This window comes from Camponotus vicinus, unplaced genomic scaffold (assembly GCF_025532165.1).
Source record: "Camponotus vicinus isolate PSW18456_S1 unplaced genomic scaffold, iyCamVici1.0 SCAF_8, whole genome shotgun sequence".
NCBI lineage: Eukaryota > Metazoa > Arthropoda > Insecta > Hymenoptera > Formicidae > Camponotus > Camponotus vicinus.
In genome coordinates this window covers 13,963,009-13,981,099 of record NW_028141980.1, presented here as the reverse complement: position 1 = coordinate 13,981,099, position 18,091 = coordinate 13,963,009, and the positions used below count along the sequence as shown (strand labels likewise).

Below are 18,091 nucleotides of genomic sequence, written 5' to 3'. Positions count from 1 at the left end.
GGATGAGCTACAAATTGGTTTAGGTATTATTTAAGTTTATTGGTTTATTGGTTATTAGGCATTATTTAGATATGCTAAAATATTCTATTATTCCGAAAATCATTTAACATCCTAAAAATTTTTCATGGATGAAATCTAAAAATTGTGCGTGAACTTAATGTCTCCGTCTCTTGTGAATTATTGTCTTTAACGGTCAAAACTATTTGTGTAAATTATTAAAAAATATAGAGAATTATTAAAAATAAAATCAAAATTCTTAATTATTAATGAGCTGTCATAAAATTATACATCAGCTTCATTTATAGGATAGAGTTCTAAACACAAATATTTATTTATGAGCTTACTTAATCTACTGAATGCTTGAACATAATTAACCGTATCGATCGTCAACGTTAAATACGAAAAGCATATATGCAAATGCGAAAGAGGCAATTACCCAATCTCGATAATCAACTCATCGATTCCATACGTGAAATCAGCGTTTCTCCAAGTAAAATGGCGTATATCGAAAAAATTTCATACGCGATCCTGTCAAACGACAAAGATTTTTATCGGAAGTATAGAAAGAAGTGAGAAATAGGAGAAGGGGAAAAAATGAAAACTGTGAGAATAAGAAAAAGCCGCCGAAGTCGGAGGTAGCGTAAAATTCTTATGGGAGTTTTTGCTTCGTTCGTGAGAGGAATCTTTAAGTTGCAATGCGTGAAAATGTCCGCGGAGTGCAAATTTAATAGGCGAAACCTGACGGAAGGTGTTCTGGTCCGCGAGGATAAAACCAGACGAAAGCAAAGAACGGGATAGAAAAGGACAAAGTGCACCCCTGAGAGAAATTTATAAGCCAAAGAGGCATAAGCTACCGAGAGAGAGGTGGCGAAAAGCGGTGTCACGTCCGTGTTCGCTCTCGTCTTCCTCACCCTTCGTTATCCGTCGCAAAATTTACAGAAATAGATTCGCTGCCGGTGGCGGTCACGACCGCGACATTGGACTACCGCGACAAGCGATATACATGTCCAAAAAGTTTCGGAGATGGAATAAATGAGCCATCGCGTGCGATGAATAATATTAATGTAAAATGACATGTGTCAAATTTAATATTATCAATATGATAAAATTTCACACGGAAAAATATTCGAATATTTCTCTTTAAAGATTATATTTTATATAGTAAATTTTTTTTCGACAAACTGATATGCTGATTAATATAATGAATAACTTCATCGAATATTAATACGTGAAAATCATATGAAATATATTATATATTAAATAAATATTGATGTACATTTTATTTGTTATATTTTATATTATATAATAAATTATTAATTATTAATTATTAATATACGTCTGGAGAAAGAAAGAGAGAAAGAGATTAATCTTTCTTAATTTCATTTATATTTATATACAAACATAAAGTATAGATTTGATAAATTATTATAATGCGCAATATATATTATACATTATTTAATTATATTTCTTTTTTTCTCTAACTCTACTAAATTTCCTCTTTTCCAAAATTATTTTTCGAATAATCAGTCAATAAAATATTAGAGCCATTTATGAAAAATAAATTGCTAATAGCAAGTGCATTAATGCATTTTCTCTGTTTTATTATACTTCTAGTTTTTCATAGTTTAACAATTAACTAAACGTTTATTTCTATTTCTTGTATAAGTTTGAAAATATTTTATTTTTATATTTTTAACCTCTATTTATAATATAAAAGAAAAAGTATGTGTATGTATCATTGATAAGATGTTGAATATTATCCGAAAAGAAGATTTAGAAAACTGCAGGGTATCAAGGATGCCTAAAAGCAATTCAGCAAACTCGGACACTGATGTTATCAAATTATTTATATATTCTATGTAAAGTATGCATAAAAAATGTAGATAAACGCATAAAAAGAAAGAATGCTCTCTCTCTTTCTTTTCTTCATTGTCAGCAAATAAAATTTCGTACGACAAAAGCCTAAATTAATTACACGCCGAAAATGTGAAGCAGTAATGGCATAATAAGATAGTTGAGTGTCAATTAATTGACAGCGTTACTAATAATTTCAGCATCGTTCTTCCGTTTAATCTTTTTCTCATATTAAATGCTCCTGCGAAATTAAAATTCTTGTGAAACAGAGAGATGCCGTGAGACGTGTATATAGTTTCTCCGGAGGTTTTCATCGCGTGATCTTTCTATCTTGAGATGCGATTACGAGCACGGTAGCAAGGCGAGGATTAATACGATTGCATGTCGTATAAGAATCTTGGAGAAGAATCGTAACAACATCTATTTAACGTAACTTTGTTGCAAAATATGTGAATAATTAGACAATTTTATCTGTCGACAATATGAGGAATTTATAAGAAACTTTTGATCAATTTAATGTTATCAATATAATGCAAATTACATATCTCCTTTATAATAAAAAATTTTAAAATCAAACACAGAAAAATAATTCTATATGCTTTCATATATAATTATTTTTATAAAATTTTAATTATTTTTTTTTAATTTAAAGATTCAAAAAAATATATAATATTTCTAATCTCTCTCTCTCTCTCTCTCTCTCTCTCTCTCTCTCTCTCTCTCTCTACAATTTACATATATATACACACTTTAATCTAAATTATAGATGTAATCATATATCATATATCATATATAACAATATATTATAGATATATCAACTTTTTTGTCATACTTAAAATTATTTATATCTCAATATGAAATAGGAAGTTTAAATTCTTATAATGATAAAGACAGCATGTATTGTCAAGAAAAAAATCTATATTCTAGAATATTGACAAAAAAGCAGTATATTGAAAATTATACATTTCAAGAAGTATATATAAATTTAAAAAAGTTATGGTTGCTTTTTTTATTTAATGAATTGTTCGCACAACACAAATTGTAATAATTCTGAATTTTATGTAATATACTTGAAAATAATACTTGTATATAACGCATATGACAGTATAAAAGCAACGAGATCTTAATAAATACTACATTGTGTAACTATTGATTCGTTCTAATTAAATATGTACGGATTTAGGGTGGATAGCTTTTGGCGTCGACTAGATTAGGGTTAGTAATCTCAAAACGATGTTTCTCCTTAGTGAAACAAGATTTCGGTTGCCGGCTGATTTTGGTATAATGTTGTTACAAGCCACTTTGTAATTAATTTAACGGTAGCTCTTTGACAAATGTTTATATCGCTCGTCATTCATATGTTTATGTTATAATTACAATGCACATTATGTAAGAAGAAATTTCATAACATAGAAAATATTTATTTTGTTCTCGTTGGTCATTAAGAAATTAATTTGTATTTTGTTTATAATAGTTTATAATAATAACAACTTCGTAAAAATAAAATTTTAAAAATGTAGCTTTAAAAAAAAAGCTGTCATTATTAAGATTTTTCTAAGTAAGACAATAAACAGAATGAAAAGAAAATTTACATTTTAACAAAGGGAAAAGATCAACAAAAATTATATTTGCCGTTGTCAATGTTCTTTATAATATGTATTTTTTTATATAATCATAATTTTTAATATTATATTCTATTTATTAAATAATTAAAAAATGTATGTCTTTTTCAAATTACCTCAGCCAAAAATTCTTAAAAGATTTCTAAGATTTCTTATTTACTCCAAAAATATAAACAAAAAATCGAGATATCAATAAATATAGAAAATATAATGTTACATAGAAGAATGCTTAAAAGTAAATTATCTTCTGTGCAAAGATGATTTCGATTAATATTATATATCCATCACAAAATCCTCTACAAATTCCTGAAGTCTTTACAGTCGAGTATAAACAACTCGTTGGCAAAATCAGATTGTGCTTTAAATAAATAAAAATTGTCAAAAGGGTTAAAGAACCGACGTGCATGATCATCCAAGCGGTAACGTTCGCTTCGTCATTTCGACATCGAATGCCGTCGACGACGATGAAGATGAAGAAAACGCAGATACTAGGAGGGGAAAAAGACAGAGAAAGGATTTGGTAGGGGATGGCGGCGTCGAGGGACGAGCAGGTGGGGCAGTCGGGGGTGGCGAGGGGTTTAAACGGCGGATGACGTCGGTCGGTCGGTCGGTTGGGGAGCTGCAAAGAGGGACCAGGGGGAAATCGCGCCACGCTCGTGGTGGCGATCAATACTTCGCCACCACGCCTCGACTTCGCCATCACCTATCTCTCGCGTTGCGTTGCGAGAGAGCAAAACTTGACTCTCTCTCCTACGTCACGAGTCAGAAGGAGGAATCTTCAGGCCAGAGAACGTCGATTACCTTGGACTTTGACGGGTCCGAGCTTTAACCCCTTCCCTTTGTAAGAATCACCCTTCTCGATGAAGAATAAATACATATCATAAAAAATGAGTTATCTATACCTACGCTCTAGATTTCATTTACATTATAAGAATCGATGAAAACAATTTATAATCTAATGATTAGAGAAAGAAAGAAACAGAGAGAGAGAGAGAGAGAGAGAGAGAGAGAGAGAAGAGAAAAAGAGAGACAGAGAAATAAAAAAAGCAAATTAAAAAAATTTTATTTAAGAAACAAAATTTTTTAATAGTAATTTTGTTTAACTATTTTTAGTTTGTTTTAAATCAAAGTTCTCTCTTTTAATTGTTTTAAATTTCGAATTTTATTTCTGCGAGGATTGTTATGTATCAAAAAAAGAAAAAAAAATACATAGATTGTTGTAATTTTCATGTGTGCAATACATCATTTTATTAAAATCTAATCTGTCTGGATGATATATGCAAGAATGAATTAATTCATTCAAAATAATTTACCTCAAATATCTTGTTGTATACATTCATTCTTCTCACTTCTACGTGAATTGTTTGCATAGCATTATTTATTTAACATAGGTATACATTGTAAATGACATTCGATTTATATACTTCTCTCTCTCATCACATCATATTGCTTTTATAATTCACATTTATTTAAAAGTAGGCCACTACTCCAAATATAAAAAAATTAAAGACAAAAAATTTGAATACAAAAAAATAAAATCTTTTAAAAAGAATCGAAAAATCACATTGATGATTAGATTCATAAAGGTAAATAATAACGATAAGAGAAGAATCTTTTAGCGTAAGAGAGATCGAATCTTTTGGCCTAATGCAAAAGAAGGATCGGCTCATTTGCCAAGCATTTCTTCGACGAGCGAATGCCCGAACACGCGTGGCCTCGTTCGATGGGGTCACGATATGGGGAGGGAAACACGGAAAACACGAGATGGCAGCACGTTGCAACCGGACAAAATTTTTGGCATACTGCTTCAAATCTGCGCGTACTTTCATTCCCGAAAAATGCAAAATATAAAAAATACAACAATATGTAAAATAATTAAAAATATGCTACACATATAAAATATACACTTATAAAATTGTGTGTATTAATTTCAATATAATTTAAGAATCAATCATTATTTGTATCATTTTATAAAATAATATTTTATTAATTCATAATCTATTTCGATTCTTTTAACAAAGCACATAAGAGAGATTGTGCATATATATCGATCGAGTTTTATATTTTTATTATTTATTATAATCGATTATAAAATAAAGAAGACAAGGAACAAATAAAGCATGAAACGCGCAATCCGCGAGTGAATGGTGGCGAATAATCGATGAGCGAGGTAAAACACGCGTTATTATGGTGGTAAACACGACGAGTAAACTATTAACTAGTCCGACTACGGTCGTTCGACCATTGTTGGATATCCCTTGTTTTGCAGAAACGAACGATACGCGCGCGTTTATTATCGCTAAACATGATTTTAATAAAATGGCGATATCGCTTGTGTGCGGATTTCCTACGCTAGCGTGTTGATACCGATAATGAGAATTCCGCGTGCTCTTTCACGACCTTAACTACGACCTGATAACAATTAATATGGATTCGATATTTTTTAAAGCTAATTATTAACTGCCATGAGACTTTATATACGAATAAATTTTATCAAAAGAGCTTTGAAATATATATTAATTCATTTGAATAATTTAATTTTTCAGAAATCTCTATTAAAACAAAAACATTAATTGAAACAATTTTCATTCTACTTAGTTTGACCTATGGCTATAACAGCGTATATATTTTCCTAGCTTTCGTCCTACTTTTAATTCAGGAACCAGACATTCTCCTAAAACTTTTGACTTTTTATTAAAAACTTTTATTAAATAAAATTTTAATTATATTGACAGGCGAAATCGCTCGGATATATCAAAGGTTGACGAGTTGGAGCGTTTTCACACTCCATGATTAATTTTAATTTCATTGTATAAGTGCAATTAACGCATCATATTTCAACCGTATTGAAATCGGAATGACTGAAACCAAAGCGCTTGTATATTTTATTAATTTGTTCTGTATTACCGTTTCCTAGTGGATATGATAACCGTGAATAGTAGATCGATACTGCGATTCGCACGGCATACATGACCGAATAAATTATTTCTTCATCAAATAAAGCAAAGCTATGCCATCTACAAAGTTATTCTACGATTCCTTCGTGCAGAATGTCTATGTGATTTACAAACTTTTTATTATGTAAACTATAGCAATTATAAACATAACACAAATATATATTTAACATCTTATCATTACATATGCAACAGAATATAAAATTAACTTTGATATAATCAAATTTTCTTTAGTAAAAGCAAAATATAGTAATAATATATTACAAATAAAATAATAATTATTTTTTTCAACTATCAAAATCTCATAGAAGTGTGCATCGCATATGTCAAGGACAAGACCCTTCCATACAAAATAGGTTTAGAAAATATCGATTCTTCAGGTGGACAAATCTCAAAACATATAGAATATATTATATAACAAAAGAACACCGATAATTATGATCAGGCCATACATTCCATTTATTTCCTCGAACATATCATTTTGACATAAATAAAAGCCCCGAATATAAAACATCGCGGCCGGTCTGATTTATCGGCAATATCGACGAGCCGTCGAGCTATAGCTGCTGCAGTAACGATAATATCGAGTATGCGTACGATGAATTCGACGTGTACACGTCGACGTACATCCGTCGTTCGATGCGGCGGATTTAGGCACATCGATAAATAACGCCGACAGGTGTGCGAGCACGTCGAAAAGCTCGCCCGCTCGTTGGCGCGAATGAGCCTTCCACGTCGGCGACCACGGACCGTAAATTAAGGTCAGAGCCAAGAGCGATGTAAGCGACAAACGTGCACGAGAGAAAGAGAGAGAGAGAGAGAGAGAGAGAGAGAGAGAGGAGAAGAAGAAGAAGAAAGAGGAAGAGGAACGCAAACAGATATGCAAATCACGTACACGTTCGGCTGTTTACGTCTGTCGATTTGCTGTCAAAGCAACACGCCGGCGAAATAATCCAGCCACTCAGCAGCGTGAGTTGATAGACAAACCTATCTTGTGAGTGAACTGCAGCTTAATGGAATGTTAATCTCTTAACTGCATGCGGTTTCCTAGAAAGTCACACTTCGCATCTTTCGTTCTTTAATTATAAATTGATATGACCTAATAACATATGGCGTTAAAAAGCAGCCAGGTGCTAGCCAGGAACTATAATTCTGTACCGTTTGAAAAATCGTTAACAGATGCTATCGATTAGCAGATAATTATGTGCAAGTTAGTTGAAATGAATTCGCGCTCTATAATATCGCAGTTAAGGAATTAAATCGTGGTTATATTAAAAATTGTAAATGACGTATTTAGCAAAAAATGACGAAATTAGCGAAAGCGAAAGAAAACAGAAACATTTTCTTTAAACATTCTCTAAAATTGCAAATATAATTTGTTTACTAATTTATTAAATCAATAATACATATCTCTTATTATTAATTAATTAAATATTAATTTAATTACTTCAGATTTTTATATATTTATCTTTCATTAATAACGACATATATTTTTATATCGATTGATTATTCTCTTGATTATGATACTTTATTGATTTCATATAAGAACGAAACAATCTACGAGAAAAATAAGGTGCAATATATTGCAGCATCATCGTAAAAAAAGTTTTGAAATTACACGAACGATAAGTTTACATTCCGCATCTGATTTTACATTCTGCAGCAATATGCGCGCGCTTTAAATATGATTATATGTGATTCCCTTTAATACTTCGGATTTGCTTTACATATAGAGCGTTAATCCACTTCTGACTTTTTTTCTGCATTTTCTGATTAAGAGCATTTATCCCGGTATAAATGCAGATATCTTTCTCGTTGCACTATAGCGGTAAGTTGAAAAATGAGAACACAAAATTTCCTTTTTTTATGAAAAGAAATAAAATAAAAATAGCAATTTTCTCTCCCTTTCTCTCTTTGTAGCGTAATAAATATAATCGTGATATATGCTCCGAAATTACGTAAAACGTTATGATACGGAATCATATCATTGTGATAATAACGACGACATAATAATAACAAATGATGATAATAGCAATAATAACAATCATGCAATAATACGATGATAATTATAGTATCGCGTTAGACTAAGTTATATATATAATTCATATTCTAAATTTTCTTGCCGAGAGAGCAAAATATATTTCCACGAGCGACATGATGTTCCAGACACCGAGAGACGGTGACAAACAAGTGATCAACCCGGAGAGTAACGTGCATCATATGACATATGTTTCAAGACGATATGATTGAATACACGCACATTTCTTGAACGCATTTAACTTGAACGTTTTGGACTTTCCTTTAATCCGTGGAATGCCAAGATCAAAATCTATTCCGAATCGTTAAAAAATCTCTTTGTTCGCTGGAACCACTTGCTCTATTAGACAGAATGTTCCGGAGAAGTCTATTCGCGTTAGAGAGAGAGAGAGAGAGAGAGAGAGAGAGAGAGAGAGAGAGAGAGAGAGAGAGAGAGAGAGAGAGAGAGAGAGATAATTCGTGAGATAAAAATGCGATTATATTTCGAGTCGAAAGGTCGAGTACACGTAAAATTTCATAGACAAAAACTAGTGACGACGAAAGAGGCGACTCTCCCTCCTGACCGAATTGGAGGTTAACCTGTCACTCGATGGCAGATCGATTTTACGGCGGTGGGAGGAGGGGAGAGTCGCAGACCGCCGTTCGTCGCGCGATTACGAGCAAGCACGATATTATGTAATTTCTGGCACTCACCTTGTACGCTAATCGTGCGGACGTGCGGCCAACTCGGCGCGATGGTCTCGATGCAGGTGTCCTCTCGTTCGTCCGCACAAGCGAGGATAGATGCGGAGATGGGCCGATGATTATAGAGAGAGGGAGGACGTGTCCGGGAGAAGAGACGAGGTCACACACTGTGGCAGCCACCGATGCGACACGATTGTACACTTTCGTGAACGGCGCGAGATAATAGAATGAGAGAGAAAAGGAGAAAGAGAGAGAGAGAGAAGAAGAGAGAGAAAGAGGAAAATGTCAAACTTTATCACGAGTACAGCATGGTGCGTGACGGACTGCGTACGGCAACGATGACGGAAGAGAGAGAAATAACAACGAGAACGAGAACGAGAACGACGAGAACGACGACGACGACGACGACACGGTTACACTCGCGCGACACCACCGACACCGACACTCGATGACGTCATACCACCGGCGGCAATATGGAGCCCGCCGACGTACGCGCGACGACGCGACACGACACGAACACTACAACGATAATTACGACGGAAGGTACACGCCGCGTTTCGACCGTTCGCTACTCGGCCGTAGCCGTGCTGTGCGCCGTCTATAACCTCAAAATCTCTAACGTCCGTATGTCAAGAATGTGTGACAGCGGACGCGCCCCGTGCGCAACGGCGACGAGACACGAACCCGAACTGAGACGAAAGCCCAGCCGAGCAGCGCCGAACCGGCCCGAACGTTGTCGCCGCTCGCCGCCGCGCGCCGCCGCGCGCCGCCGCGCGCCGCGCGTTCCCATTGGTCGAACGTCTCCCCCACTAGGGACTGTTTATTCGGCCGCTCCGCTCCCGCTCTAGTCGCAACGAGCATAGTAGTCATTCCAACGAACAACACGGATGTAATTGTGTGATCCGACGATGTAGAATGTCGTGTCATAACCTCTTCGCTCGCTCGCGGATCGTACGTTAATTGATTTCGTTCGATCGCGCGTGAAACAGCGGCCATTTCGGTGTCGTCGACTCGTGGAACAGACATGCTTTTGCGCGATCACTCAATTGCGCCTAGTTTCATGAGTCATTTCTTGAAAGTGTACTTCCGGTATCACAGTCTTTGGAGTCTTTGACGATTTTCGCTCGTTTAATTCGTTTCTCGACGTGGAGAAAAATTACAGGTAGGTTAGGAAGAATTACTTATGTAAATAGGTACGGGAAGTGATAAGCGGTAATTTAGATAGCGTGAACGTTTTAAAGTGACTGAAATTTTGTACTCGATTCGGAATATATAGTGTGTCTCAAAAAGTCTTCGCGCGATTTTTTAGTCATTTAATACAATAATTTTACATGAGATTTTTGTTTAGTAACATCAAAATAGAAATCCTTGATTATAAGTATTAAAAATCTAAGTATTATGAAAAAGTATTCTATTAAAATTTATTCGAAATTAGAAAAGTGAAAATCGGTGATTCAGAATGCATATTTGATTTTATATAAAAAGCGATTTTAAATCGATCAAATAGAATTTGTGAGGCCTCTATATATATTCTGAAAAAAACTATTATATTTTATTGATTAAAAACGCTTATTTATATTATCACTTAAAGAAAAATTTATTTCCAGAATTGGAGTAAATCAAGATGACCCCATCATCTTACGTCTCTCGAATAAATCAAATCGACGCTGCTCAATTAGACACGGAGATTTACAAAGTACTGAAGAATCAAACCAAAGAAATCACGAGATACAGCGCGCCTGGCAAGGTCGACAAATGGCAGGCGGAGGTAGACGTTCTCTTGAAATTTCTCATCTGGAAATTCTCGCTGCAACGAGGATCCTCCACATTCGGTCAACGACTCCTCAATCTGCACTACACTAACATCAATCAGAAGAAAGCTGTAATTTATTTAATTCTCAACGTTCTACCTCAATATCTGAAAGACAAATTAGCCAATGAGAATCTATCGGATCGTGGCGTGCTCGCCCAAATTCTAAAGTCACTCGTCGATTGGACATCGAACGCTGTCAGTCTGCTGGAGCTGATCAATCTGCTCTATTTTCTTCATCGAGGCGTACAACCGCGCGTAATAGAGTTTCTGCTAAATCTGTCAAGTCAGCCGATAACGACGCATCGACCCAGAACAATCGGCTACTCGTACATGACGAGGGAACTCTTGTGGCACGGTCTGATGGAGCTCTTCACCATCGGCATACCCATGATCAACTTCCATTACCTGAAGCATGCGGTAACGCGACTCTGGCGACGAACAGAACCGCCGATGAGGCGATTGTTCCCGGTGATGGACATCGCGACCAAATGCGCCTACTGCGAGGAGAATCCGATCCTGCCATCGCACGCCGGCTGCGCACACATCTTCTGTTACTACTGCCTGCAAGCGCACTTTACCGCGGTGAATGTGTTCCACTGTCCCAGCTGTAATATCGAGCTCCACGTCGAAGATATGAAGAGATATACGATCGCGAGTGCGCCATCGAGCGACGACGAAGAGTCGGACGATAGTTTTGAGAGAGTGGACAATGGATAACGCGTGAACGTATGTATATTTTTAATTTTATCTATAATTAAAGTGAATCGATTATCGTGGAGTGACGGATATAAATTGTGGTGCCTTTATTTTCAATCTACATAAACAGTGATTTTGTCGAAAACACTATTATTAAAATAAATTTAAAAAATATTTATTTGTTTAATGGGGGAGGTAGGTTATGGAATTAAACGAGTTTTGTAGAAGGAGAGTCGTCGCAAAGTACGACGATTAGAATAAGTACAAATGATTTTTTTATTATTATAATATCAGGGTTAATTAATTACATAAATTCTACAAAAAATAAAATATTAAAAAAAAATGAAAAAGAATTCACCTCTCTCTCTAATCATCGATTTATCACGGGACATGATGAAGGGCTATGTGTATGATATTAATATTTTTTTTATTAAAAATAACAATACAAAATCTTCTTTATTTTTTTCATTTTAATACAGCGAATCCTGATTTTCCTGATGTTTTTCTCCTTCTTTCCGAAACAAATAATAGTAGATCGGTATATGCTCTCTCTTGGCTCTTATCAAAAATTATACTAGATTATTATATAAAAATTTTATGCTGCCGCTGTATATTATAAAACGCTTGATTTTCCGCCGCGCAGGTCGATGGATCGATCATTTACATGCGATAATGATACGTTCATCGATTAATTTAACATTTAGCTGCTGCACCTGCGCTCGATGGGCGGGTATGTCCCCGGATTTATTACATGAGAAACGATATATATTATAAGCACTAGAGCACAGAAAGGAAAACGCGAAACACATACACATAAATTAACAGTTTTCATTTGCCTCTCCTATACGACGTTACAAATATTTCACTCGAGTTTAAACTCTTATCTTGTTTTGGAATGTGTGATTTATAATACAATTGTATATATAACACGAATTTCTTCGTTTAACGGGAAATCTCTTCTCGCAATGATATTTAATTGCTATTTGTGCTTATAAAAAATATCCACGTCTACATTCACGCAAGTCTACTCTATTCTAATACTAATTTTACATCGCGACCAAGTTTGCCCGAAAAAAAATACGGCAATTGGAAAATACGACTTATTTTTAAATTGTGAAATTTTATTTTACTAATTTTCATATCGCGCGTTCTTTTTTTTAAATATAGTAATTTATAGTAATGTCTTCTTTAAAATAAAAAGTTTTCAACCTGGAAATCTATATATTTTCTTTCAAAGTTTTGCTGTTATTTTGTTATTTTCTCTTTTTCGGGCAAACTTCTTAATTATTCTCCGCATTCCTTATCAACACTTTGATAACACAATACTAAAATATTCTATATGTCCTTTCTATATCGAGGAGTTTACGATGTCGAGGTTTGCTGCAAAACAAAATTCTCGATGTTTGAAGCATGAAAAAGAGAACGTAATAGTGCGAGGCATTCATTTTATCGATATATGGGAATGATTGGCGCATGACGTCATTATATAACTGCTGAATTAAGATATTTTAATTAAGAGATCGCCATTTGATATTATCTCAAAGCGCGTTTGAGTATCACAATTTTTCAAATTTATCCTTCAGATATATTGATGAGAGATGATTTACTATGAGTAAAATTAAAAGATTCGATGCAATCAGTCATCTTTTTAAAAACTCGGGAAAATTTATCTTAAACTTGCGAAAATACAATTAAAATTATAATTTATTGGAATAAAAATAAGTTTAATTCCAATAAATTGATTTAATTGTTTATTTCCAATACCTCTGAAATATAAATATCAATTAAATTAGATTTAATTTTAATTTTATTTTCGCAATTTTATAATCAATTTTTACAAATTTTTAAAAAGAATTTTTAGATTAAATTATTAAATTTTGTGATCGAAGAGTGCTTTCGAATGAGCATATATGAGCAACCTCAAATCTATTGTTAAAACGAAGAGAAATCATTGCTCAAAGATACAACTATATGGACTTGAAATCCTCGCGAAATTCTCAGAGAAAGTCTATAATTTTTTTAAATCCGTATATATATACATTTATATATCATTTTTCATGGAACTTTAGAAACCAAGAAAATGGAAGTCATCGGAGACATTGAAAACTAAAATGGATCACGTCTATAATTCATAAGTTTCACTTCAATCATCAAGAGTTGTATCTAAAAGATGAATCTTACAAATTATAATCTTAATTCATTTCTAGCTTTGAACGACTCATATAAATCGATTAAACTGTATGTATATAAAGTTCGATAAGTTAGGTAGGAAAGAATGAGTCCACAATTTGCTATGATGAAACAATATTAATAATGCATAATATTTTCTCTACCCCGTTCTCGACGCAAAAAACATGAAAAAATATATATACTCACGATATACGCTACACAATAGATACACAATTTGAGAAAAATTTACAGCGCATTTCTCACAAACGTAACGGAATTCAGGTCGCATAATTTCGCGAGCGAGGTCGATCGCAATTAATTATATGCTTTAACATTCTGAATTGATCTTGTTTGTTTTCGAGAGAGAAAGAGAAATCTGTCATGTTATTTTCCAAGGATGTAAAATGTGTCAGGTGAGTAGGAACTAAAAGAAAATAGTGGAGAAATAGCAGTTATACAATTTTTGGAAGTGTTTAGATATGTGTGTTTTTCTTCTCTTCCCGGCGTAATTGATTCTTATTATAATCGAGCGATTGTTCATAATCTTTCCCTCCTTTTTTTTTCCTCGCACGCGCGTTTCCTTTCCTTTTAATGCTAATTTTCGCGACTATATACCTATATATATTACCCGTATATGTTAGATCTTGCACATGATCAATACACATTTACATAGGAACATTGACGGCTTTCTTCTCAGGACTAAGAAAAGAAATTGATTTCTGGTCGGCAGAGACGATCTCGTTATACGTTATATACAGATTTACTATGAATTCTATACTTTCGCAAAGACAATAAACAAGTGTCGGAAAAAATTAGAATTTAGAAAAATCTGATTTTTTTCATTATTCTTCTTTTACTTTGCAATTTCTGCCTTTGCGACATATTATAAAAAAATTAATCTGATTTAATTTTAATTACGCGTCTTATTTCAATTTGGAGAAATTATTCCTTCTTTTTTTCAAATTCTTAGAACTCGAAACATCTAGTGTGAAAGATGAAATGCGGACGACTTTCGAACGAAAATTTTTTAAGCTCTCTTGTGCTGCTTCGTTGAGTCACGATTATGCATACATTTTATCCGCGTACATTTTATCCGCAGCGACAGTAAATATATCACACGATTCTCGTTCGATTGCGCACTTCATACAAGATATCGTTTCTCTCAGTTATTATTTTGACGAAATATCCTGCACCGACTCAGAATATTTTAGAACAACAATCGGTATCGCAATTTGTTGCTGCCGCAAAAATATTATATCTGTTCTCCTACGAAGATGAAAACGATACATTGGAGCATGGAGCGGTGTAATAATTACAAATGCAATTGGATAAAGGTGATATGCAGCATTTAGACACAACTAACAATAAAAATTCAAAATTCCCTCACAGAGATGACTTTAAAATATTCGAAATTTTTCTAATGCTCTTTACAGCTCTACTAAATGTTTTTCAAAATTTTTTATTCTTAATTAAGATTGAATTAATAATAGTTGTGAAATATCTAACATGAATTAAATCTATTAAAAAATTACGCTGTCACTAATTAATTGTAGTATTCTAAAGCTATATCAATAATCAAAGTAATTTTTCATCTGAGAAGAATTTAAAATAAAGATTTCAAATTTTTGTAGCAAAATAGAATCTTATTTTTAAATTCTAAATTTTAAAAATTGTTTCATTATAAAGTATTTAACTATAACATAAGACTTCTATAGATATTAAAGATTTATCATTTATTTTCCCAAGCACAATATTCTTATCAGAATCATCATAATTATTTTACGTATTTTATCCACATGCAAACTTATTCAATTTTATTAGAATATAATATATCACCTTCATCCATGCATCCTTGCAACTGTTATTATATAAACCTCCTAACAATCGGATTGTACGATCGTACCGGAGGAAACTTTCTATCTTAGACCATCATCGTTATCATTATTGTTGTATCATTAAACAAAAAAAAAAAAAGAAAACGAGAAACAGACAATAGAACCGAACAGTCTAATATTATATCACACGTATTGCGCAAATAATTCTTATTCTTTTTAACGTTCCGATCTAACTCGCAAGCGCATAAATCATTTACGCTTAAAAAGATTTCGCAAAAGACTTAGTCAAGAACTCTTCGCAGTAAAATCGTTCGTTAGGCATGTTCAATCGGATCGATCGAGTGATCCTGCCTTCTCTATTCCGACTTTTCGACTTCACGAGAGAACCAGGCGATTTTCCCCTCCTCTGCAAATCAAGTAAAAATTATACTTTTTTCGTTCGATTTGGAGTATCAGCTCGATGTGGGTGACGCGTTATATTTAATAATGCGCGTGACTCAACAACTTATTTACCTAACGCTTTCATTCCTTTGTTCAAAAAAAATTAACAAAAATTACGCTTAAAAATTTGAATAAATTATATTGAAAACAAATTATATCTTATATGTCTATAAAACGATCATTTTGCGAAATCGACTGCAATCGACAGAGCTTTCTGCGTGCGAGGATAATCGGAAAAAATCTAAACTTGGCAATCATTTTTAAATTCTATATAAACCGTAATACGTATATATTTTATCTAAATATTATTATTGTTATTAAATTTTATCATAAATATCATAGAAAAATTACAAAGAGTGTGTTGCATTTGATTTCACATTGCACTAATTTATAAATTGTATATATTTTATATATATTTTTATATATTATATAGTTTTTATATGTATAATTCTTCACTATATTAATTGTGTATCGTTCTCTTGATTTTGCCAAGTTTAGAGCTAGTTTAACGCTAGTTTAGCGCTAGTTTAGAGCTAATTAATGAAGGTTCCCTAATTAACACAACGATTGTCGAGTTGAATACTTAGCTATCGATATCTTTTTTCAATCAGCTCCTCGAAAAGTATCGTTTGTGGTACGCGGAGAGTAATTCGCGGAATATTTTTCGCTATATAGAATTTATTTTATACTATTCTATATCTTCTTTTTCAATACACGCTTTACACGAAAAGTTCTTGCGGTCTATTCTTTGACGTGCGTCCAGCGTGTTTCGCGAAATAATTAATAAATATTTTGTAACTTATATATATATACTTGCTTCGTGTAAAACTCGAAATTGCAACCGTGTGAATCTATTATAAATCACATTTAATTATTGCGCAATGTCGAATCGTTTATTAATGCTGGTCGATTAAAAAAATTTTGAAATTTAAATTAACATGTTAATCAACATATTGACCAACATATTGACCAACATATTGAACTTACGGTCGCATATTCGAGCTTAGTCTGAATTAAAGGTATGTGTGAATTTTTGCTAGGACGAAAATTCGCTGAACACACGGGACATCCCTCGCCCATCGCATTTCATTCTAAATTCCTGATAACTGTAATAATCCTTCCTAATTTGTTTAGATTTCATTCAAAACATCTATACCCACTTCACATTTCACACACTCATATACATGCATTCACTCGCAGTTACCAATCATCCGTTTATCAAGTGAATCATCATATGATATAACGAGTGGAACGCGCGCTTTATTCCGCGAACATTATAAATGTAATTTATTTGATGGCTTTTTTTCCCAGCAACTGATACGCTTATTTAGAAACGTTAATTTAAGTCGCGGAATCAATATAAGATTCGATAAATATTCGAAATAATTCGATTTTAGCAAGATGAAATAATAATGACGCATCCATCGTGACCGGATAATTGTGTAACAAACGAAGACAGCGAAAATATTAACGACTATCCTAGATCCTAAGGCACCTTTTGGGCGCGCGCCGAGAACAGCGAAAAAAAAATGAGGAAAAAAAAAGAATACAGCCAGTTCCCAGCCACAAAAATAACTTCCTAATTACTTTTTCGATACTTAAGTAACTTCAAATCAATTAACATACAAACCGTTTGACTATCGATCTCGCATTTGTCTATTCGCGGTACAGATAACCAAATAGTCCTTTCGGTTTTCATCAATCTCGTTCGTTCCACCCGATATAACGGCGTAAAGGTACTCGTAATTATGCGCGTCCGCGCATGGTTAGAATTAATAAGTACTTATTATTTTGACCGACACGCGGCATCTCCAATCGGTTTCGAGAACGTTGATACGCCGTTTGGAACGAATAGCGATCAGTATTTTTTTACCATTTAGTATCCAGGTTGCACTTATCTGTCGATGCCGACAACGTGGACGCCTTTCGTTCGGCGCCGGGCGCGGCGCTCCCAGAGAACGGACTCGTTCGTTTGTTCATATCTAA

The 18,091-nt window shown here is 33.7% G+C and overlaps 3 protein-coding genes across 14 annotated transcripts in view; 1 reads left to right on the top strand and 2 right to left on the bottom strand.

Moving 5' to 3' along the window:
- Positions 1-9,847, bottom strand: part of Bsk (mitogen-activated protein kinase dJNK) — a 142,970-nt gene extending 133,123 nt beyond the window's left edge. For all 3 annotated transcript variants that reach the window (XM_083106128.1, XM_083106135.1, XM_083106130.1), the window contains exon 1: positions 9,161-9,847. The gene's annotated coding sequence lies outside the window, so the exon portion shown is untranslated. The remainder of the gene's footprint in view (positions 1-9,160) is intronic.
- Positions 9,848-9,952: 105 nt separating this feature from the next.
- The window catches only part of Pex2 (peroxisomal biogenesis factor 2), a 41,035-nt gene continuing 32,896 nt past the window's right edge, over positions 9,953-18,091 (top strand). For 3 of the 4 annotated variants that reach the window (XM_083106140.1, XM_083106141.1, XM_083106145.1), the window contains exons 1-2: positions 9,953-10,313; positions 10,759-11,690. In XM_083106140.1, the coding sequence (XP_082962266.1) occupies positions 10,776-11,681 (906 nt within the window). In that variant the 5' untranslated portion in view covers positions 9,953-10,313; positions 10,759-10,775 and the 3' untranslated portion in view covers positions 11,682-11,690. Of the gene's footprint in view, positions 10,314-10,758; positions 12,113-18,091 lie in introns of those variants that run through there. The other variant, XM_083106139.1, reaches the window with a different exon arrangement.
- The window catches only part of Bicc (protein bicaudal C), a 35,876-nt gene continuing 29,882 nt past the window's right edge, over positions 12,098-18,091 (bottom strand). For all 7 annotated transcript variants that reach the window (XM_083106113.1, XM_083106114.1, XM_083106116.1 and 4 more), the window contains one exon: positions 12,098-18,087. In XM_083106113.1, coding sequence (XP_082962239.1) covers positions 17,975-18,087 — 113 coding nt within the window. In that variant the 3' untranslated portion in view covers positions 12,098-17,974. The remainder of the gene's footprint in view (positions 18,088-18,091) is intronic.